We start from the raw sequence: 23741 nt of genomic DNA on the forward strand, positions 1-23741 counted from the left end.
TGACAAATGGTAGCATGTTTGTGGTTCTGGAGTCAGTTTTCAGGATGGACCGAAGGGAGCGCAAGGAGCATAATAGGTTGCTCATGGTCCTGAAGCCACCAGTAGCAGTCCGTAGTGTGTTCAATGATGGTGGAGAGAGATGTGAAGCAGTGCAGAACCATTTTTCATACTACAACATATCTTGTGCAGATGGCATATGAACAAACTAACATTGTAGAATAGTGACCAGCCAGATGAGGCAGTGTAGTTGGTAAGGTGCTGACCTCATATTTGGGAGTATTGTGCAGTTTTGTGTCCAGCCATCATGATTTAGGTTTTTCATGGTTTTCCTAAATCATTTCTAGCACTTACTGAGGTGGTCCCTTCATCATGGCAATGGCTGTTCTACCCTCATAAAGCGTACTTATATACAGGGTGTTACAAAAAGGTACGGCCAAACTTTCAGGAAACATTCCTCACACACAAAGAAAGAAAATATGTTATGTGGAGATGTGTCCGGAAACGCTTACTTTCCATGTTAGAGCTCATTTTATTACTTCTCTTCAAATCACATTAATCATGGAATGGAAACACACAACAACAGAACGTACCAGAGTGACTTCAAACACTTTGTTACAGGAAATGTTCAAAATGTCCTCCGTTAGCGAGGATACATGCATCCACCCTCCGTCGCATGGAATCCCTGATGCGCTGATGCAGCTCTGGAGAATGGCGTATTGTATCACAGCCGTCCACAATACGAGCACAAAGAGTCTCTACATTTGGTACCGGGGTTGCGTAGACAAGAGCTTTAAAATGCCCCCATAAATGAGTCAAGAGGGTTGAAGTCAGGAGAGCGTGGAGGCCATGGAATTGGTCCGCCTCTACCAATCCATCGGTCACCGAATCTGTTGAGAAGCGTACGAACACTTCGACTGAAATGTGCAAGAGCTCCATCGTGCATGAACCACATGTTGTGTCGTACTTGTAAAGGCACATGTTCTAGCAGCACAGGTAGAGTATCCCATATGAAATCATGATAATGTGCTACTTTGAGCGTAGGTGGAAGAACATGGGGCCCAATCAAGACATCACCAACAATGCCTGCCCAAACGTTCACAGAAAATCTGTGTTGATGAGGTGATTGCACAATCGCGTGCGGATTCTCATCAGCCCACACAGGTTGATTGTGAAAATTTACAATTTGATCACGTTGGAATGAAGCCTCGTCCGTAAAGAGAACATTTGCACTGAAATGAGGATTGACACATTGTTGGATGAACCATTTGCAGAAGTGTACCCGTGGAAGCCAATCAGCTGCTGATAGTGCCTGCACACGCTGTACATGGTATGGAAACAACTGGTTCTCCCGTAGCACATACTGACGAAACTAAAATGGGCTCTAACATGGAAATTAAGCGTTTCCGGACACATGTCCACATAACATCTTTTCTTTATTTGTGTGTGAGGAATGTTTCCTGAAAGTTTGGCCGTACCTTTTTGTAACACCCTGTATGCTACGCATACATATATTTTTGATTTATTTTTTTTCATTGTATTATGATGACAAATCCAGTACGCTATCACTGTAAGATGAATAAATAAATCAAATGACTTAGAGGGGAATAGGGAATCAAGGATGTCAAAAAGTGTTACTGATATTACAAAGATGTTGATATGGGATGGAAATTCAACCATGTACACAAATGAGAACCCATGTTTAATGCACAGTACATACATCATAGAGTGGTCTCTGGGCAAAGCATTTATATATTGGGAGAGAGCTGTTACAGTTTAACAGCTTACCTGATGACAGTTTCAACCCTGTTGCAGAAAGTGTCATTAACTTAACAAACTTAAATTACTAGCAGCTCAAGCTTATTGTAAGGCAGATTATGACAAAACATAGCAAATACTGTAACACTTTGTGTAATGTTAAAGTAAGTGTGATGAATGATTTTATTTTTTATGTTCACCACCTTCACTGCTGCGAAGTTTAAGAATAAAAACCTGAACTAGAAAGGAATAAGAATGTTGAATAGTGGAAGGATAATTGTCTTTATATTCATGCATTCATCATTAACCTTTAAACTTGAGAATTCTTCGTAACTATTCATAGGTTGAGGCTGAGTATTGGTGACTTATGTGCAGCCATCTTTTGTGAAATGTATTGCTTCACATTATTCTTATGGTAATATCCATATTCTATATTACAAATACACGCTGCACATAATATGGTCAAACAGGAAATGACACCCAATAAAAAACAATCATCCCTACAATATAGTCACTCCCAATATGAATGACTCTTCAATGTGACAAGTGCTTTGAGGATTATCTGCATGTTGGGAGCTGCAGCAACAACACTGGTTCAGCGATATGTTACATTTGACATTAAATTATTTTCATACATTTGTCAATTATTTTGACACTCTCAAGACTATTTACCTTACTTTTCACATCTCAAGTTGCAAACACAATTAGTTATTATTTTGGCTGGAGAATACAACAAAACAGCCATGGTAAAACATGGGGCAGTATGCCTATCATTAGAATGCTTACAAAATTTAATAACAAATGACAGTGTCTTTGAAATAATAGTTTCATACACCTAGTAACACCTTAGAATGAGCTAATATACAATGAACAAGCAGCACAACTTTGCACATTGTAATTCAGATTAATTTAAGGAAGATTTCAGTCTTTTTACTACACAAGAGAACTTGTAATAATCCGGTTAATGTTATTTAACACTATGTGTATTACTAGGCGTAAAACTGGCTACACTAGTGGCATTCGTAGAGCAAAAATTTATGAAGAGCTCTCCAGGCATTAGATGTTCTATGCTGTGAATATTTGATCGCAACTATAACTGTGAAAAAGGCAATACAAAGTTTGTCAATTCTTAACATTTATTGAATTTGATAACGCAGACGAGTTGAAAGGGTTACAAAATGCAACTTCGGTGGTTTCCAGCTTTTGTGGTGTTACCAAGTGAACCGAAAAACTTGAACTTTTTCTTTTCTTCACCGCTGGAAAGCTTAACCATTTGAATACTTGTTAGCACAAAATTTACTCTGGTTAACTGTTAACCGGTAGCCTTTGCTACATCTTGTGTAACGTTGGGTGACCATTTCTTTATGAAACAAAGTATCACAACTTTGGTAATTACAGGCTTACGGCGAAAGTACCGGTAATAATGTTAAGTGATTTATATACACTGTCTGCCCTATTGTTTCATGCGACGTCACTATTTCGCCCACTATTCGGTGGCACACTTTTAATACAGTCTCTAATTCTGTAAGCTGTGAATAAGACGCTCTAAAATTTTCTTTTGAGAAGGTCTCGTACTGGTTTCCATCAGTGTATGCCGATCATTTTATTTGAGGTAACAGAAACGGCACCAACACAGTAGCTTGTTTCCCTAATTTATTTACATAACAATGTAATTGCTAAGCCTTGTAAATAGCATCTGAAATGTTCAGGGACCTTTTGGCATTTATCGGTCATTCCAAAACGTGATATCGTGTCAAGCATGCATGAAATCGATTCAAAACATTAAAGCCCGCTGTTTTAATAGGTTCTTTGTAAAATACAGAGTTGCTTCACTTACAGAGTTAATATACTGCATGTACAAGCTATTTGATACCATGTTTGCATTCATATATTTATAAGCTGTTCACTGTTGTCAGTGTACGTCTTTCATTAATTGTAGCAGCTGTTCTCTCTGCTATACGCGGCGAAACTTTTCCAACACACAAAAAAGTCCGAGTTTAAGGGGAAACGCCACGAGCACCCATTGCGCTTAAAATTCACGTTGTACTGTGGTAATAAAACAAAATTCAACATAATGTCTCGATCAAAGTTTGGTAAACTAGTACACCCGCGCTTACAGATTCACGCATACTCCATGAATGAATGCGGTAATTTATTTTGACAGCAATCTGGTTCAAGAGCGTGGAATAAATGGACAGCATACAACTAATTAAATAATTTTTGGGGGGTATTTGTTATTTTACGTTGATAACTAGGTTGTCACTTTTCCTTCTCAATTTATTAGCTTTATAAGTGGTTGCTGCCATCTTATTACAAACGAAAAATCACAACTTCAAAGTTCATATTTCCGAAAAAATAAACACATCTACAGTGACTCAATCTATCATGATGTTTTGTACATTTAGGTTATAAATTAATTTCATTGGGAGGCTTGCGAAAACCTTTACCCTATGTTATTGGGAATAACATCTTTGCAATGTTATGCGTTTGTCAGAGGATTGTAGGGCTGTGCATGTTTGAGTGTGTGAGTGCGTGTGTCATATTTTAAAAACTAAAGCTCTAGTACTGCATTTTCGTAAGAGATATGGGCAAAAGAAAGAACCAAGTTTTAATAGATTCGGAGAGTGGAGAAAGCGACGGCAGTGAGTCTGATCTGGATTCGGTAAGTAGAACTGTTAGCATAATAATACTGTAGTTGGAAAACATAACCTTTGTTCAAAAATCCTAATGCAGTCAGAATTTTCTGACTGGAAAGTATAAAGATAATTTGAAAAAGTGAACTTAATCATAATATGTCACTCCTCTTGCCGTTTTAATGAGGGCTACTTATCCATATTATATTAAAACGAATGTGTACTAAAGGTAATAATAATAATCGAAATGAACAACGTGCGTCGTATTTCACCTGGCAGTTTGATTTTGGTGACAAGATTTTCGTTTGAAACACCTTGGGGGTTATGTTCATTCATCGCCTTTGTGAGTAATGAGACATTAAAATTGCAATTTTGGACGAAGCTGGAATGAACAGCGGATACGTAACCAGAGCTGCCTTTTCGGACCATGCTGGAATAAAAAGCGGATAGGTAGAATTTTACAGCAGTTTCGATCGAATCCATCTGCAAGATACAGCATCAGAAATAATGAACTGTTTGTTACAACGTAGGTTTACATACTTGGCTAGTTTAATGAGCAATGAACCCAATTAAATAAAAATATTCGTTGCAAAATCACATAAAAATTATTTTGTGTCCAACTGTTTCAGTGTGATGTACATTTAAGGTTTATATGAGAATGGAGGTAGTGGTTTCTAAGTACTACAAAAATCACCAATACATTTGGTTTCTCTGGTCAGATCATAAATTGTTGTACGTACCATTCAGTCGTAAATTGCACTTTGTAATTGCTTCCTTCTGTATTAGTAGAACGACTGTTTTAACTTGTAGGATCAGCTGTTGCTCGCATTAGCCATATTTTGTAATTAATATTTGTTTCCTGTCTGAGTATTATAGTCTTCATCCAATTGTTATTGACTTGAATTGTTTTCATGCTTGCTAAGTTTGGTTATGTAAATTTTAATAACATTGCTTTCTCTTGCTTATTTTCATTTTCAGGAATTATTGTCTTTGTCCAAGAAGAAAAAAGCAAAACATCAAGATGATGGTGCTGAGAATAATGTGACTAAGAAGGAGAATGCGTTCAGTGATTCTGATACTTCAGACTCTGATGATGACTGGGATGCAAGGGGAAATAATAAAAAGAAGAAGAAACCAAAACCTGCAAAGAGGACAGGAAAGAGGACTGTCACAAAATCATCTTCGGGCAGTGATAGTGAGAGTGAAAAGGAAAAGAGTTCGGAACCTGAAGAAGGTGATATCTTGTAACAATTTGTACATAAATTCATTTTGTTGTACATGTCTTTGTGTCTGTCTGTTTCCTTGCATCTGTGTGAGGATATGAAAATTGAAAGAGTGGAGGATCTCAATAGCATTTGCCCAAAAATGAGTAGCATGCGCGTGGAAGAAAATAAAGTGTATATGGGTCAGGCTGTGATATTGTATGCCCCAAGTACTGAAATTCAAAAACCTTTTAATCACCATAAAACTTTGTGCTATTTTGTTCAGAAAACTATAGTTTCATATGCTATAGTCATTTTCCTTTTTAAAAAAATATTAGTGTGATTTTTTTTCTCACACATTTAGAAAAAATAAAATATTTTCTGTTGCGGAAGGACATTTCATTTTTATTATTTGTATCACACATATTGATGATCCTGTGACAAAATCCATGTGGGCACTTAAGTTAGCCTAGCAGGAATACGTTGGTATTAAAAGAAGAAATTTGGTATGTTTATCAAAGACATAAAATATTCCCCAAAATTGTAAATGTCCTTCCGTAACAAATTGTTGACATAATTTAAATATAAAATATAATGAACAGTTAATATAAAATTTTCTTTTCCATAACTTCCTAATATGAGTATTATGATGTCTTCAGTACCATAAACCCACATGAAACATGACTATTTAATAAATATTTATTTTGTAAAACTTGTTACAGGAGGACATTTTTTGTTATGGAAGGCCATGTGGTATAAATGTCTATTTGAGTTTCCCTCTAAAAATTAAACCAGTCACTCACAGCATGTCTTTACCTAGCTAGCCAATGAAACAATTCTGTCAGATGTTTTCCCTCCAGTTTTATGTTCTCTCTCTCCATTGTTGTATAGGTTTCAAGTAGCTGTTCATGTTGGAAGTGTAAATTTGCTGGTTATAAAGGTTATAAACAATTTGAAAGTAATTATTAGTTTAATGTAAACAAAGTTTGTTTATGCATAAGTCTGAAACATTTTTTCGAATAAGCCTGATTACTTCAAAAACCTGAGTGAAGAATGTAGGCTAGAATTCCATGTGCTATATAAGCAAGTGTATCAAATATTTACATGCTGAGGCATCTTGTTAATATTGTTAGTATTTATCTGACAACTTCCAAATATTTTTATTACTATTAACTGTGAAGGAATATTGTAGCCTACTCTGCAAAGACTAGGTGACATTGTTATGTGCAACACTTTTAAAAACACGTAAAAAGAATTTCTCAATTTTTTGGCTTTGTAATTTTTAATTTATACTCCAAACAAACGTGGCATATCTTCTTTGAGCAGAGCATATGTCCACGCTTTGTGCTTGCAAATAAAATATAGTGTACATCAATGGCTTACTATGAAATTTTTGGAAATGTAATGTAAATTCAATTGCTTCTTTGGTTCAGTTATACACTTAACAAGCTTCTTGAATATATGAGCAGGTGTGATGGCCAAAACTGATGCCGAGTGTGCTAAGGAATGCAGAAAACGAAAAATGGATGATCCAGGAACAGCAGAAGTGTATTGTCAAAAAGATTGTGGGAGAAAGAAAGCAAAATGACAGAAGTTAAAAACTGAGGGAAAGATAGGTCATTTACGAAAATATGAAAAATAAAAGAAAAAGATGCAATGCGCCCTTGCTCATCAAACCAGTGCAAATCCAACATTAAAAATGTCACCTAGCACGTTACGTAAAGCTATTCTTAGGATCAAGAGATGTCTCCCAAAATCACCTTCCAAGCATCCGGAAGTTCATGGAAAAATCATCAAATCCTTTTAACCTCAAAAACTTTATAATTTTTTTGAAGTTGCTGGATTTACTGCTAGGAATGTAAAACCAAAACAATCTGTATTTGAAAGGAAACAGAAGGGATTCTGTGCCAAATCAAACAATATCGGGAGAGGATACAATTTTATGAAGGAGATTACATAAGCTGGCAGTGCCCTGGCAGAAAGGAATTCATTTCTATTAAACATGGTGAAGAGTACAGACAAAAGAGATTTTTGTTATACAGTTTATGAACTTTTCTGCAAAGAGTTTGGGGAGTTACCCATTGGACTGTCAAAATTTATACAATTACGACCAAAGCATGTTGTGCCTATAACACTAAGAGATCGAGAAGTTTTTGTCTGCACTTATCATGAAAATGCTTCTATGTTATTAAGGTCTTTGAACAAGCATACCAAAAAGTTTAGATGAAGTACTTGAGAAAACTGTTTGTGATTCCACCAATATCAGCTGTATAGACAGGAATTGTGAAGAGTGTGGCACTTCAAATCTTGATAGCTATTTTGAAGGGTTAGATTTAAATGAAAGAATAACTTCTTATAAATGGTGTCTAGATGGGGGTCATACAAAGAAACAAGAAATGCAAACAAAGTTGTCAGAAGCAAAGGTGCAACTTTATTTACAGTTACAGACTTTGACCAGGCATGTTTACAATGCACGTAGGCAGCACTCAGAGTTGCGCATGTTAAAATGTGCCCTTCCCAAAACAGACATCATTGTACTAGAGGATTTCTCAGAAAACTTTGTTAAAAAATCAACCTTGAGATTATGCAGGCTCACTGGTGTTCACACAGTGTCTCTATTTTTACAGCCATTGTGTATTAAAAGTGTCCTGAACTGAAGCATATGAACTACTGTGTTGTATCTGATTCTTTAGAACATAGTAAGGACAGTGCCCATGCTTTTAGATTAGATTAGTTTTTTTGTTCCATAGATCCGTGCTGAGGAGATCCTCATGGATGTGGAACATGTCAATTTGTTTTATTTTTTTTTTTTAAGCTGAAATAACAGTACTAATAGTATGAATATATACAATACATCATTTGTTTGTATTAAAAAATTCATCAATGGAGTAGGAGGAGTTGGCCACTAGTAAGTCTTTCAGGCTCCTTTTAAACTGATCGTTATTTGTAACTAAATTTTTTGTGTTTGCTGGCAAATTATTGAAGATGAGTGTTCATGAACTAAAGTAAGTGGTTTGTTCTTGGTATTGTATGTATGAACTGAACTGTTTGTTGGAAAAAGATATACGGGGTGATTCAAAAAGAATACCACAACTTTTGGAATTTAAAACTCTGCAGCGACAAAAGGCAGAGCTAAGCACTATCTGTCGGCGAATTAAGGGAGCTATAAAGTTTTATTTAGTTGTACATTTGTTTGCTTGAGGCGCTGTTGACTAGGCGTCAGCGTCAGTTGATGCTAAGATGGTGACTGCTCAACAGAAAGCTTTTTGTGTTATTGAGTACGGCAGAAGTGAATCGATGACAGTTGTTCAGCGTGCATTTCGAACGAAGTATGGTGTTAAACCTCCTGATAGGTGGTGTATTAAACATTGGTATAAACAGTTTACAGAGAATGGGTGTTTGTGCAAAGGGAAAAGTTCTGGACGGCCGAGAACGAGTGATGAAAATGTAGCACGCATCCAGCAAGCATTTGTTCGCAGCCCAGGAAAATTGACTCGCAGAGCTAGCAGAGAGCTGCAAATTCCACAATCAACTGTATGCAGAGTCCTACGAAAAAGGTTAGTTATGAAACCTGAACGTCAACTACCCGAGGCGATGGATCGACCGCCAGGCAGCCCGTGACAGAGCACATCATCACTGGCCTCCAAGAAGCCCTGATCTTACCCCCTGCGATTTTTTCTTATGGGGGTATGTTAAGGATATGGTGTTTCGGCCACCTCTCCCAGCCATCATTGATGATTTGAAACGAGAAATAACAGCAGCTATCCAAACTGTTACGCCTGATATGCTACAGAGTGTGGAACGAGTTGGAGTATCGGGTTGATATTGCTCGAGTGTCTGGAGGGGGCCATATTGAACATCTCTGAACTTGTTTTTGAGTGAAAAAAAAAAAAAAAAACTTTTTAAATACTCTTTGTAATGATGTATAACAGAAGGTTATATTATGTTTCTTTCATTAAATACTCATTTTTAAAGTTGTGGTATTCTTTTTGAATCACCCTGTATATTATTTAGAACAAATTTCATTAAGGAGTAAATATACTGAGAGGCAGTAGTTAGTATACCCGGTCAGGCAATTTTAGCACATCTGAAAACAAAAGTTGGGTTTCCAATTTCACATGTCCATTACTTTAGTGATGGAGCTGCAGGTCAGTTCAAAAGCTGGTTCTCTGTTTGTGATCTTCTTGTTCATGAAGAAGATTTTGGTGTAACAGCTGATCCAAGTTACTTTGAAACAGCTCATAGAAAGGGTCCACATGATGGCATCGGAGGAGAACTGAAGAGTCATTTTTCGTTCCATACTCCAGAAAAAAATAGTAGTAAATAATGCAGAAGAATTTGCAACAGCTGCAAAAGATCTTGCCAAAAGTATTATTGTGATTTACATTCCAGAGTCAAGAATTGAGGCAGTAAAGAAAATGTTGGAAAGCCGATGGAATAACTGTTTGCATATAAGTGGCCTTCGAAAATATCAGTTTGCACAACCCTCTTCTGATAAACACACCACACTTTTCTGGGCAGCATAGTAGTGGAAGGACCTACAAACTTGTCCAGAGTGCAAATGTTTTCAAGCAGCAGCAGAACCAAGTAGTTCAAAGCAAGTTAACAAATGATTCAGTCTTGTTTGTTGGGTCATTTTTACTTTTCAAGGTGCTTAGTGATACAGCTGTTGTATACAGGTATGCATGCATTGTTCAGAAGTTTCAAGCTGATAAAGACATTTACAAAGTGATGGGAATGAAGTCAACAGACAATACTAAAAACACATTTAAAATTGTCCAGAATGATGTATTTAATGTTTCTCCTGCTGACATTATTTCTGTGTTATGTGAACCACATATTAATGGTAGTTCTGGAAGATTTACTTACAAATTTTCAGATCCTGTTGATGTCTATGAACAATAACTAAATGAAAGTTTTTTTCCTGGTTCTTTCTTAAAAAACAAAAAAAAAGAAATATCTCGGCAACATTACTCATGCTTTCTTAAGCAAGTAGTTATGCCTAAGTATATATTTTTTTCAATTATTTTGAAGTTTATAAACCATTTTCCAGTGTTACTTTATTAAATGTAAAGGGTACTTTCTCAGAACAGTGTTTCAAATTATGTATGTACAAAGTTTATATTTTACTAACAATAATTTCACTTTCCTATGCTACATAATTTTAATTCCAGTAATAAATTAATATGTAACTTGTATGATAGCATTTATTATAAAATTCAATAAAGAACAATATATTTTGTGTTAAAAGTCAAATTTGTATAGCTGGGAAAAAATGTCCTTCCGTAACACTGCAGCTACTCACTTTCTTGGATGCAGCATTTAATCTAAGAGCTAAAAATATCTATTGTGCTCTTATTTACATACTAAACATATGCAGTTAACTAATTAAAAAAAATTGCTAAGCGAAATATAAACATCAGAACAGGAATTAATATTTATATTCAAGTATCAAAAAAGCTGTGCTTTTTCTTGTCCTTCCGTAACACTCAGTAAAATAATTAATATTGAAAATACAGAAACATAATATTACTATTTAAATGCATAAAAAATTCCTGTTGCTTGTAACAGTTTGCAGAATATATGTTGTGCCCTAGTTTTCCATTTCTAATGAAAGCTTTTTTTACTCAGATTTCACAGAAAGGTGTCCTTCCATAGCAAAAAAATAGCACGGCCTGAACCTATACTAGATATCCCTATACAGTTATTTCCTTAACAGTACCTATGCCAAATAAACATACTTTTTTTTTTTTCCTCTAGCGGGCTAAAGAAAACTAAAATTCTAGGCGCAGTAATTTGCTCAACTTGTCTGCTGTTCAGTTCTGTTCTTTTTGTATTCCTCTTTTTTTTCTTCTTGTTGCTTCCATATTGCTACTGTGCAAGGTGATACATTGGTAGGACACTGGATTTCTTTTTGTTTGATTTTCCTAAATTTCTCAAAGGCAAATTCTGTGGTGGTTCTTTTGAAAGGGCACATCCCAATCGTACCCCAGCCTGAGCATGGGACCAAAGTAATCAAGCGCACAAACAAAACGAAAAAACTTATAATAGCTCACTGAAAACAAAGCAAACACTTCCAAATCCACATTATGGCACTGACTACCCAGCCTCAAATAAACCCACATTACCACAGTGATAACTAAGACTCAAATGAACCCAATACTACACGTTAAACTCAACATGTCAAGAGCTACCACCAGAGGGTGCCATCAAATACAATAACACAACATCTACAAACACGAACCAACTCAGAAACACCACGCCATAGTGACGTCACATGCCACAACACTGTTACATCATGGGCGAAAGCAAATGGGTGGAATCGGATGCTTCCAATGACACCCATCAACATATGTCATCAACTAGATAGTATCAAACTTCTGTCAAATCATAATGCTCACCTCAAAACATCCACATAGAAGTCTATACAAAGAATTAATATCACATTTCATTTGTCTAATCAGCATCATAACTAATATCAAGAATATTATTATCCAAGGAATTAGCATTGCCCAAAGTAGGCCTCTATGCTAGGAGCTTCTATATTTGCACCCACATGGTTACTTCTCTTTATGAAGTTGGTTCGATCTCTGTCCTATCTTCAAGATGTGTTAACCCAAGGCATGGTTATCTGCGTGCAAATAAAATAAGACATGGTCAGTATTTGTGTTCACCTCTACATTTACATATTATAAGATAATCCTTCATGAGTTATCATTTGTCAGTAGGAATACTTAGGAATCCATACCATTCCTTTGTAATGTTATGTAACACCACACAACAACTCAGTCAAGGAATACACGATCGGGGGAGGGGGTCAACAATTAATTTTTCTTCATCCTCTTTCCTCTTGTATCATGCGAAAAGCAATTTTTTGTTTCAAAGAGAGCATTTTTATTACTTATTGTTTGAGTTATCCTATCACTTGCTGGAAGATTGTATTTTTACTGTATAGTAATTTCGTTTTTTAGTTTCTATTCATTAAAGACTGCCATTGCTATATGCATATGGAGTATTGCACATTTTTATGTACTGTCAGTCGAAAAGTAGTAAGTTATCATTTGAAAAGCTCACTTGCCATTACTTAGTTGCTTAAATGATCTAATCAGTACTGTTGTACAGTCTTAGAAGTATGATTGAAAATTGAGCACAAAAGTGGGAAAGATGAAGAATAGAAATGAAACAACTTATCAGACGTAAAATAGTTGACATGTAGTCTTTACTTCATTAACACTATAAACTGTAGATGCATTCAACAATTGAAAAAGTTTGTAAGTTACTGTACAGTCTGTTCTTCATTAAAGATGCATAACTGCTGTCTACATCCATCACCTGAGAATACCCATTTGGACACAGGTTAAGCATAATTCAGATATTTTCAAGTTTTCCAGTTTTTATCAGATTTTTTAAGTAGTCTCTGTGAGTCTGCCCAAAGATTTCTTGTCAGCTGTAACTACAAGGTAGATGTGACTAATGCTGAAGATGTGTACCATAATATATGTGGACTTTATATTTGAAATTTAGTTGGACGCATGTAATCATCATGTGCAGTTTTCAGACAAGATGTTATGCTACAGTCAGTTGTCAACATTATTTTCCTGCTATTAGGTGAGGTTTCGGACTCTGAAGGAAGTGACAGTGACAGCTCAGATCTGAGTCAGGAAGAGTTCAATGATGGCTATGATGAGAACCTGATGGGTGATGAGGAAGACCAAGCCCGACTTGCCCAGATGACAGAGAAAGAGAGGGAGCAAGAAATATTCAAGAGAATTGAACAAAGAGAAGTAATGAAGACAAGGTCTGTACAGTTTTGTCTACTCCTGTAGTTTGTGTAAATCATCTTGTGAGTAACTCAGTATAACAAAAATATTTAAATATTTGTGTGTTATATTTCAGCTGATTCACATCAAAATCAAGGTTTTATGAGAGGCGTTGTAAAGGCACATCTTTAATTTTATTTGGAAAGCAATCCTGCTACTAATGTTTTTGATAAAACACAATTAATGCTTTAAACAAGAGAGTGTACAATGCAGTTATTTCGATATCTCCTAAATTACACACCATTCAAGTAATAAGTTATTTTAGACCCTTTGTTACAGTTAGACGAGAAAGACATCTCATCACCAGAGTATGGAGATAATTACAAGTTGTATTGTTCGATATTACTGTGGCAATATTTGTGAACCTTACCCTCTAGATGTGCTTTGTGAGGGGTGGGAAAACTACATTATTGTCTAACCAACTCAGTTGGTTAGAGCATGTTTCTTACAAAATTAAGTAGTGCATGTTTCTCTGTTGCTGGGGGAAAAAAAAAAAAAGTAACTGCACACTGATGTGCAGACATTTTTTTGTGCTGTCCATTCATTACCTTCTTTATTGTTTACACATGACTTACCTGTGCTGTGTTTTTCTTTTAAACAACTTATATTCATTGCAGCAACACTATGCTTCATAGTCAATGCAATAAAAAAAAGATTGTCTGTTGTTTAAGATTTCATTTTTTATTTTGTTTTATAGATTTGAGATAGAAAAGAAGCTGCGACTAGCAAAAAAGCAGGAAATGAAGAAAAAGAAAGATCAAGGAAAGAAGAAAGAGGAAAAGATTGATGTGAAAGAAAGGTGTAAGGAGAGAAAGAAAACTGTTGAAGAAAATAGAGGCAAAGTTGACAGGAAAGTGCATGCAATGAATTTGCTAAAAGCACGCCGTGAGGAGAAAAGAGAAAGAGGTATGAGAAACATTTTTTGTGAGAAAGGATTGGTTTAAAAATTTTTCAGCATGTGTATGCCCCCCCCCCCCTCCATCACCCTTTCCCCAAACGCACAAAACTAGTTGAAGGCACATAACTACCATACAGTTTGAGTATTATATTTATGAAAAATATTTGAATTTACTTTTCTGCTCCGTTTCCCTCAAATTTTCACCAGGACCTAACACTGCAGACAGATCTACATCTACATTTATACTCCGCAAGCCACCCAACTGTGTGTGGCGGAGGGCACTTTCCGTGCCACTGTCATTACCTCCCTTTCCTGTTCCAGTCGCGTATGGTTCGCGGGAAGAACGACTGTCTGAAAGCCTCCGTGCGCGCTCTAATCTCTCTAATTTTACATTCGTGATCTCCTCGGGAGGTATAAGTAGGGGGAAGCAATATATTCGATACCTCATCCAGAAACGCACCCTCTCGAAACCTGGCGAGCAAGCTACACCGCGATGCAAAGCGCCTCTCTTGCAGAGTCTGCCACTTGAGTTTGCTAAACATCTCCGTAACGCTATAACAGTTACCAAATAACCCTGTGACGAAACGCGCCGCTCTTCTTTGGATCTTCTCTATCTCCTCCGTCAACCCGATCTGGTACGGATCCCACACTGATGAGCAGTACTCAAGTATAGGTCGAACGAGTGTTTTGTAAGCCACCTCCTTTGTTGATGGACTACATTTTCTAAGGACTCTCCCAATGAATCTCAACCTGGTACCCGCCTTACCAACAATTAATTTTATATGATCATTCCACTTCAAATCGTTCCGCACGCATACTCCCAGATATTTTACAGAAGTAACTGCTACCAGTGTTTGTTCCGCTATCATATAATCATACAATAAAGGATCCTTCTTTCTATGTATTCGCAATACATTACATTTGTCTATGTTAAGGGTCAGTTGCCACTCCCTGTACCAAGTGCCTATCCGCTGCAGATCTTCCTGCATTTCGCTACAATTTTCTAATGCTGCAACTTCTCTGTATACTACAGCAACATCCGCGAAAAGCCGCATGGAACTTCCGACACTATCTACTAGGTCATTTATATATATTGTGAAAAGCAATGGTCCCATAACACTCCCCTGTGGCACGCCAGAGGTTACTTTAACGTCTGTAGACGGCTCTCCATTGATAACATGCTGTGTTCTGTTTGCTAAAAACTCTTCAATCCAGCCACACAGCTGGTCTGATATTCTGTAGGCTCTTACTTTGTTTATCAAGCGACAGTGCAGAACTGTATCGAACGCCTTCCGGAAGTCAAGAAAAATAGCATCTACCTGGGAGCCTGTATCTAATATTTTCTGGGTCTCATGAACAAATAAAGCGAGTTGGGTCTCACACGATCGCTGTTTCCGGAATCCATGTTGATTCCTACATAGTAGATTCTGGGTTTCCAAAAACGACATGATACTCGAGCAAAAAACATGTTCTAAAATTCTACAACAGATCGACGTCAGAGATATAGGTCTATAGTTTTGCGCATCTGCTCGACGACCCTTCTTGAAGACTGGGACTACCTGTGCTCTTTTCCAATCATTTGGAACCTTCCGTTCCTCTAGAGACTTGCGGTACACGGCTGTTAGAAGGGGGGCAAGTTCTTTCGCGTACGCTGTGTAGAATCGAATTGGTATCCCATCAGGTCCAGTGGACTTTCCTCTGTTGAGTGATTCCAGTTGCTTTTCTATTCCTTGGACACTTATTTCGATGTCAGCCATTTTTTCGTTTGTGCGAGGATTTATAGAAGGAACTGCTGTGCGGTCTTCCTCTGTGAAACAGCTGTGGAAAAAGGTGTTTAGTATTTTAGCTTTACGCGTGTCATCCTCTGTTTCAATGCCTTCATCATCCCGGAGTGTCTGGATATGTTGTTTCGAGCCACTTACTGATTTAATGTAAGACCAGAACTTCTAGGATTTTCTGTCAAGTCGGTACATAGAATTGTACTTTCGAATTCATTGAACGCTTCACGCATAGCCCTCCTTAAGCTAACTTTGACATTGTTTAGCTTTTGTTTGTCTGAGAGGTTTTGGCTGCATTTAAACTTGGAGTGAAGCTCTCTTTGCTTTCGCAGTAGTTTTCTAACTTTGTTGTTGTACCACGGTGGGTTTTTCCCGTCCCTCACAGTTTTACTCGGCACGTACCTGTCTAAAACGCATTTTACGATTGCCTTGAACTTTTTCCATAAACACTCAACATTGTCAGTGTCTGAACAGAAATTTTCGTTTTGATCTGTTAGGTAGTCTGAAATCTGCCTTCTATTACTCTTGCTAAACAGATAAACCTTCCTCCCTTTTTTTATATTCCATATTCAGGGATGCTGCAACGGCCTTATGATCACTGATTCCCTGTTCTGCACTTAGAGTCGAAAAGTTCGGGTCTGTTTGTTATCAGTAGGTCCAAGATGTTATCTCCACGAGTCGGTTCTCTGTTTAATTGCTCGAGGTAATTTTCGGATAGTGCACTCAGTATAATGTCACTCGATGATCTGTCCCTACCACCCATCCTAAACATCTGAGTGTCCCAGTCTGTATCTGGTAAATTGAAATCTCCACCTAAGATTATAACATGCTGAGAAAATTTATGTGAAATGTATTCCAAATTTTCTCTCAGTTGTTCTGCCACTAATGCTGCTGAGTCGGGAGGTCAGTAAAAGGAGCCAATTATTAACCTAGCTCGGTTGTTGAGTGTAACCTCCATACATAATAATTCACAGGAACTGTCCACTTCTACTTCACTACAGGATAAACTACTACTAACAGCGACGAACACTCCATCTCCGGTTGCATGCAATCTGTCCTTTCTAAACACCGTCTGTACCTTTGTAAAAATTTCGGCAGAATTTATCTCTGGCTTCAGCCAGCTTTCTGTACCTATAACGATTTCAGCTTCAGTGCTTTCTGTCAGCGCTTTGGGGGAACACTTTGGGGGATCCACTTTGTATGTCGTGTTTGTCGAGGTTTGTTATACAGCAAGGTTGACTCTGATGCATTCATCCTAATTTTTAAGAGGGTCTGCCTCCAGAAAGGGTCAAAATCATGATTTGTGTGGTGATGTGAAGCCATATTTCCTACCACCAGTGCCGTGTTTTAAATGCAAATACTAGGACTTCTTCCCAGTGAACACCTGAACTGATATGCTGACACTGTGGATGATCACTTGCCTGTGTCTGTTTGGGGAATGACCCTCCTCCATCCCCGAACTGTGCTACTTCCATCAAGGGCCACAAAATCCAGGAACTGAAAGTCGCACATTGCCTTTCATATTTTGTAGCTTGGAAAAAACTGATTGTTTGTATCCACTACCAATAATACTGGCTTTTGCCACTACTGTGCTCAGTTCATCGGTAGTAGTGCAAATAAACTCTACCATGGGGATCATAGGCCCATCTGTCTCATCGTTCCAGGGGGCACCATTTCGGGAACCTCTCCCCACATCGAGCTGGAGGAGCAGAACCCACCTCCAGTATTTACCTGTTGCAGGGGTCCCTTCAGGCTCTTTACTTATCACACCATATGCCCCGGCCTTAACATGTTTTAGTAGTAGGTTTTTCCTCTTCCCAATGACAAGATAGTTTCGTCATCCCAATCCTTAAACTAGGTGGAAACCTTGTTTCCATATACAGCTACCTACCAATTAGCCTCACCAACTTGCTCTGCAAACTGCTCAAGAGGATGGTTGCTCGGCACATGTACTGGGATCTTGAATCATGGGACCCTTCATCCACTTGTCAGTAGTTCGCGGAAGGACCGTCCACAACCAACCATCTCGTTAGCTCCAAAACAGCAACCAAACAGGCTTTTTATAAGCCCCAACACTTCATTGCAGTCTTTCATCCTACCTGTTTAGAGTTAGATTTGGTACACCACTCAGCTCCCATGGGTTCAAGAGACCAGCATCCTACAAAGCTCACTTTTGAATGTTACTCTTCCTTTTGACGCGTAACAGGTGACTGGGTAACGCGTAATTCCCAGCCCCGGGTCAACAGGTAGGGTTTGCATGTACCCCCTGGTACAGGCCAGGCGCAGGGAGGGGTGACTGCCTGAGCGGCAACCTTCCCAAATTGCTAATTGGTCCCACTGTCAGATGTTCGGGAGGTGTGACCTGAGGTGTGAACAATCATCTAAGGTGGGTGCACCCCTTGTTAAGGGATCTCCCAGTTGGAAGGAGCGCACCATCAGAGACGCTGGCAATCATGGGGGATTTTCTCGCAATGAGTCAGTCATCTTCCCAATCAATGTCTACGAAACGTAAACGTCATAAGGTTAATGATTCGATGACTCTTCCTGCTGCACCACGGTTCCTCCTGGTCTCACATTCTGAAGACAGTCCTTCACCACGGTAAATCCGCTTATTATTCAGAAAGTTGTTGATGCAATTGCTGGCCCTGTGAAATCCTGCTCTCGTTTACAGAATGGCACTTTGCTTTTGGAGACTGCACAACAACTGCTTGCCGCCTCACTTTTCCATGGCTACCCTTTTTGTGTTGAGGCCCATAGAACTTCGAATTCTTCCTGTGGTGTAATTTACACCAGGCTGCTCGACGGTCTAACCTAGGCTGAAATCCAATCTTACTTCTCAGATCAGGTGTCCTTGCCTTCCATTGTGTAATGAAAGCGCTAGATTCCTCCTTAGTGCCCACCCACACTCTTTTCTTCACCTTTGATAGAGTGGTGCTTCTGTCTAAGATCAAAGCATGCCGTACATTCTGAACCAATGCACTACTGCTGGTGTCATTGTGTCAATTACACTAGAACGTCTTGTCGACATCCAGCCAAATGTGTAACCAGTGGTAGGGATGCACACGAGGGCGATTGTCTGCCTCCTCCTTCCCGCTATATCAACTGCAATGGCGACCATGCCGCCGCCTCATGGGATTGTCCCGTGTATCTTGATGAGCCAGTTGTCCAAGAGATTCAGGTAAAGGAGAAAGTGCCTTACCAAGTAGCTCGCAAGTTACTGGCTATCTCCCGTCTCGCACCTATAGTTCTGTTCTTGTTACCCCTCAATCCATGAAGGACATGGCCACGCAGGCATGCATCCTCAAATTCAGCTCTGCGGTTGTGAAATCACACAGCGTCAAGGTAGCATCGCCATCCCCCACCCCCCCCCCCCCCATTCCACTGTCCAACAAACTAACTCTCGCCTCAAGGGGCGAAGCCACCAGCTATACAACCAGTAGGCAGGAAAGGACAGGAGGAGTACTCCCATGAAGACTTCCTCCATCCCTTCAGCCTAACAACATCCAAGTCTTCCTCCAACCGGAAAGGTTTGAAGTCCATGAAAGGCAAACAGTCTTCTCCTTCGCCAACTCTTAAGATCCTGCTCGACGATGTCGCCATGTGGTACCTTAGCCTGGCCAGCCTCCATATCCCCAGTGCGCACCACCAAATGTTTTTCAGTGTTGGACTCCACCGGCTGACTGCACAAGCAAGCCGATGCTTCTGTGGACCTTTGGGAGCAGGAACCTCCTGCTTCTGTGCCCTGTAGCCTGTAGTAGTGACGCTACACTGGCTGTCACTCGGCGGCTACAGAGTTGACACCCTACATCTCTTCCTCCTCATGGCTGTCCTCCAATGGATCATACATGGCTGTCGGTCCCACAATTAGGATTTATGGCTGCTTTTAGCATCGTAGCATCCCTTGTACTCTGCCTTCAGGAAACAAAATTGTGTCCTCACGACCACTTTGAGCTTTCACTTTACTTACTGATTCATTTTAACCTTCCCCCTGAGGTCGGCATTCCATCTCGTGGGGGCGTCATGCTGCTTATATGGTATGACATTCGTAGTCAACCCATCTCCCTGACTACCTGTCTTCAAGCGGTTGCAGTTTGCCTTTTCCTTCCCCGCCTGACTTTTTTCCTCTGCGCCATTTATGTCCCTCCATCATTCGATGTCACCAGGGCAGACTTCCTTCAGCTTATTGGGCAGCTATCTCCCCCATTTTTGCTACTTGGTGACTTCAATGCGTATCATACCCTTTGGGGTTCTCCAAGGACCTGTCAGAGAGGTGCCCTCTTGGCTGACCTTCTTAATCAAGTCAACCTCTTCTGCCTTAACATTGGAGCACCCACTTTCCTTTCAGGCTCCTCACACCCCTCTTCCCATTTGGACCTATCCTTTTGCATTGCACTGCCCAGCTTGCCCATCATCTTGAGTGGTCCGTTTTTTCGGACACCTACTCGAGCGACTATTTCCCGTGTGCTCTCCGTTTGCTTACTCCTCCCACATCCATGTGCATGCCCAAATGGCAGCTTACTAATGCTGGCCGGCAGCTTTTCTCCTCCCTGGCGACCTTCGAAGAACAAGATTTCTCCAGTTGTGATGACCAGGTGGACTATCTCACCAATGTTATCCTTAGTGCTGCGGAATGTTCCATTCCTCGCAATTCCTCTTTATCACGTTGTGTCCCAGTCCCTTGGTGGACTGAGGCAAGCCATGATGAAATCCACACACGGAGTCATAATCTCCATGTTATTAACAGTCATCCTGTGTTGGCAAACTGCGTTCATTATAAACAGATGTGTGCAAAGTGTCATCGTGTTCTTCGGGATAGCAAACGAGCTAACTGGATTTCATTCACTAGTTCTTTTAACAGTTCCACCCCTTCCTCTGTCATGTGGGCCAACCTCCAACGGCTCTCTTGGACCAAGATCCATTCCCCCCTTTCTGGCTTCACAGTAGCAGACGGTTATTGTGGATTCTGTTGCTATCTCCAACACCTTGAGCCATCATTTTGGTGAAGTTTCGAGCTCTTTCTGTTGTCACCCTGCCTTCCTCCATCGGAAACGAGCGGAGGAGGCTTGGGTGATACCCTTTTCTTCTCCGCATTGTGTGTGCTACAATGCCGCCTTTACTATGAGGGAGCTAGATCATGCTCTCACTTCATCCCGATCCACTGCCCCAGGGCCGGACGCCATCCACATTCAGATGTTGCAGCACCTTTCTCTTGCGGGCACTTTCTGCTTAACACAAACTACCGCATCTGGGCAGAAAGCACATTTTCCAGACACTGGTGTGAAGCCATCACCATACCCATACCTAAGCCTGGTAAACCCATACCTAAGCCTGGTAAGGACAAAAACCTTCCTTCTAGCTACCACACCATCTCTCTCACCAGCTGTGTTTGCAAGTTGATGGAATGTATCCCAGCTGGTATGGTGGCTCGAGTCTCGCAATTTACTGACAAATGCACAATGTGGCTTTAGAGTGTGGTGTTCTACAGTTGACCATCTCGTTGCTTTGTCCACCCATATCATGATTGATTTTCTGCGGAAATCCCAGACTATGGCCACGTTTTTTGATTTGGAGAAGGCCTACGACACCTGCTGGAGAACTGGCATCCTGTACACTTTACACGTGGGGCTTCTGTGGCCGCCTGCCCTGTTTCCTTCAGGCATTTTTAAAAGATAGAGTTTTCAAGGTGCATGTCGGTTCTGCCTTGGCAGACACTTTTATCCAGGAAAACGGTGTGCCTCAGGGTTCTGCTCTGAGTGTCGTCCTCTTTGCTATCACCATTAACCCTATCATGGCCTGTCTCCCACCAGGCATCTCTGGCTCCCTTTTTGTTGATGATTTTTGCCATCTATTGTAGTTCTCAACGGCCCTGTCTCACTGAGTAGTGTCTTCAGCAGTGTCTTGATCATCTTTACTCCTGGAGCATCGACAGTGGCTTTCACTTTTCCACTGACAAAACCGTCAGTATGAATTTTTGGCGACGCAAGTGGTTTCTCCCACCTTCTTTACATCTTGGGCCTGTTGCCCTTCCATTCGTTGATACTGAGAAACTCTGGGGCTCATGCTCAATAGGAAACTCCATTTGTTCCCCCCTGTATCTTACCTGGCAGCCCGCTGTATGTGGTTCCTCAATGTCCTACATGTTCTCAATGGTACTTCCTGGGGGCACCAATCGAACCACCCTCCTCCGTTTGTACCGGTCCCTTGTCCGTTTGAAACTCAGCTATGAGAGCTTTGTGTATGCGTCTGCACGCCGTTCCCTCTTATGCCGTCTCAACACTATCCACCAACGTGGCATCCATTTGGTCACGGGCACATTTTACGCCAGCCTGGTAGAGAGTCTGTATGCTGAAGCTGTTGGACTACCACTGTCCTACTGCCATGACTTTCTCCTCAGCATGCCATTTGTCTGCTAAGCGTGGCCACCCATCATATGCCTCCTTCTTTGATCCTCAGTATGGGGCTTGTTCTTCTCTGTTACCTCCTGGTACCTGCTTTTGGTACTTGCTACGGCGGCTTAACTTCACACTACCTGCACCTTTCCTGGGGGTGTGAACCCTTCACCACCTTGGCTTCATGAAGTGGCCCATGTTAACCTTGGCCTTCATTCACTTCCTGAAGACACTACTCCAGCCTCAGTCTATCGCCTTCAGTTTCACGGCCTTACCATGGAACTTCGCAATAGTACCTTTATATACACTGATGGCTCTCAAGATTGGCTGTGAGGTTGGGTGTGCCTTCATCATTGGCACACGTGTCTTTCAATACCGGATTCCGGCAGCTTCCTCAGTATTTACAGCCAAGCTCTTCGCCTTGTATCAGGCCATGGAGTACATCCGGTGACACAACCTTTTCAATTGTGTCCTCTGCTCAGACTCACTCTGTGCCCTCCAAAGTCTATGTGCACTGTATACTGCCCATCCCTTAGTGCAGCGAGTCCAAGAAAACTGTCAACTGCTCACTCTTGGTTGAGCCAGTGTCATGTTTCTGTGGGTTCCTTGTCATGTTGGTCTGCCAGGGAATGAGGCTGCTGCCAAAGCTGCAGTCCTCATACCTCAGCTTGCAAGTACCTATATTCCCTCCGATGATCTCTGTGTTGCTGTTTGTCAGGAGGTGGAGTCCTTTTGGCATCACCAGTGGTCCTCCCTTCACAGGAATAAGCTCTGGCTTCCGGCTTATTAAGCCTCTCCCAGCGGCTTGGATAACCTCCTCTCGGCCCTCCTACTGGGATGAGGTTATTTTAACTCTGTTGTGTATTGGGCACTGCCTTTTTAGCCATTGTCATTTGCTAAGTGGCGCTACCCTGCCACTTTGTACACATTATACTTAAGTTTTAACTGTCGGCCACTTCCTGTTGGACTGCCCACTTTTTAACCTTTTACATTCCCATTTGGATTTGCTGTCTGGGTTATCGGCCGTTTTAGCAAATGGCACACGGGCTGTCGACCGCGTCGTACTTTTTGTCCACCAAAGAAATATGGCGAAGGCCGTTTAATTTTTAGTTTTGGACCTCCGTTTCTGTATTGCGTTTTTTTAGCCCTTTTTCCGTGGGCCTGTTTTTAGCTGTTTTCTATTATGTCCATTGGGACTGACAGTTAGTTATTTTTTAACTCCCCTCTGTCTTTGTTCTCTATAGTTTTGACTTGGTCGTGTATGAC

General features: G+C 40.2%; 2 protein-coding genes across 3 annotated transcripts in view; one reads left to right on the forward strand and one right to left on the reverse strand.

The window, feature by feature from the left end:
- Positions 1-3997, reverse strand: part of LOC126163102 (translation initiation factor IF-2-like) — a 70934-nt gene extending 66937 nt beyond the window's left edge. For both annotated transcript variants that reach the window (XM_049920020.1, XM_049920021.1), the window contains exon 1: positions 3593-3997. In XM_049920020.1, coding sequence (XP_049775977.1) covers positions 3593-3643 — 51 coding nt within the window. In that variant the 5' untranslated portion in view covers positions 3644-3997. The remainder of the gene's footprint in view (positions 1-3592) is intronic.
- A 213-nt stretch (positions 3998-4210) lies between these two features.
- Positions 4211-23741, forward strand: part of LOC126163101 (RNA polymerase-associated protein RTF1 homolog) — a 122326-nt gene continuing 102795 nt past the window's right edge. The window contains exons 1-4 of the mRNA XM_049920019.1: positions 4211-4417; positions 5367-5622; positions 13199-13388; positions 14108-14316. Coding sequence (XP_049775976.1) covers positions 4340-4417; positions 5367-5622; positions 13199-13388; positions 14108-14316 — 733 coding nt within the window. The 5' untranslated portion in view covers positions 4211-4339. The remainder of the gene's footprint in view (positions 4418-5366; positions 5623-13198; positions 13389-14107; positions 14317-23741) is intronic.

Source organism: Schistocerca cancellata, chromosome 2 (genome assembly GCF_023864275.1).
Source record: "Schistocerca cancellata isolate TAMUIC-IGC-003103 chromosome 2, iqSchCanc2.1, whole genome shotgun sequence".
In the NCBI taxonomy this organism is placed as follows: Eukaryota; Metazoa; Arthropoda; class Insecta; order Orthoptera; family Acrididae; genus Schistocerca; species Schistocerca cancellata.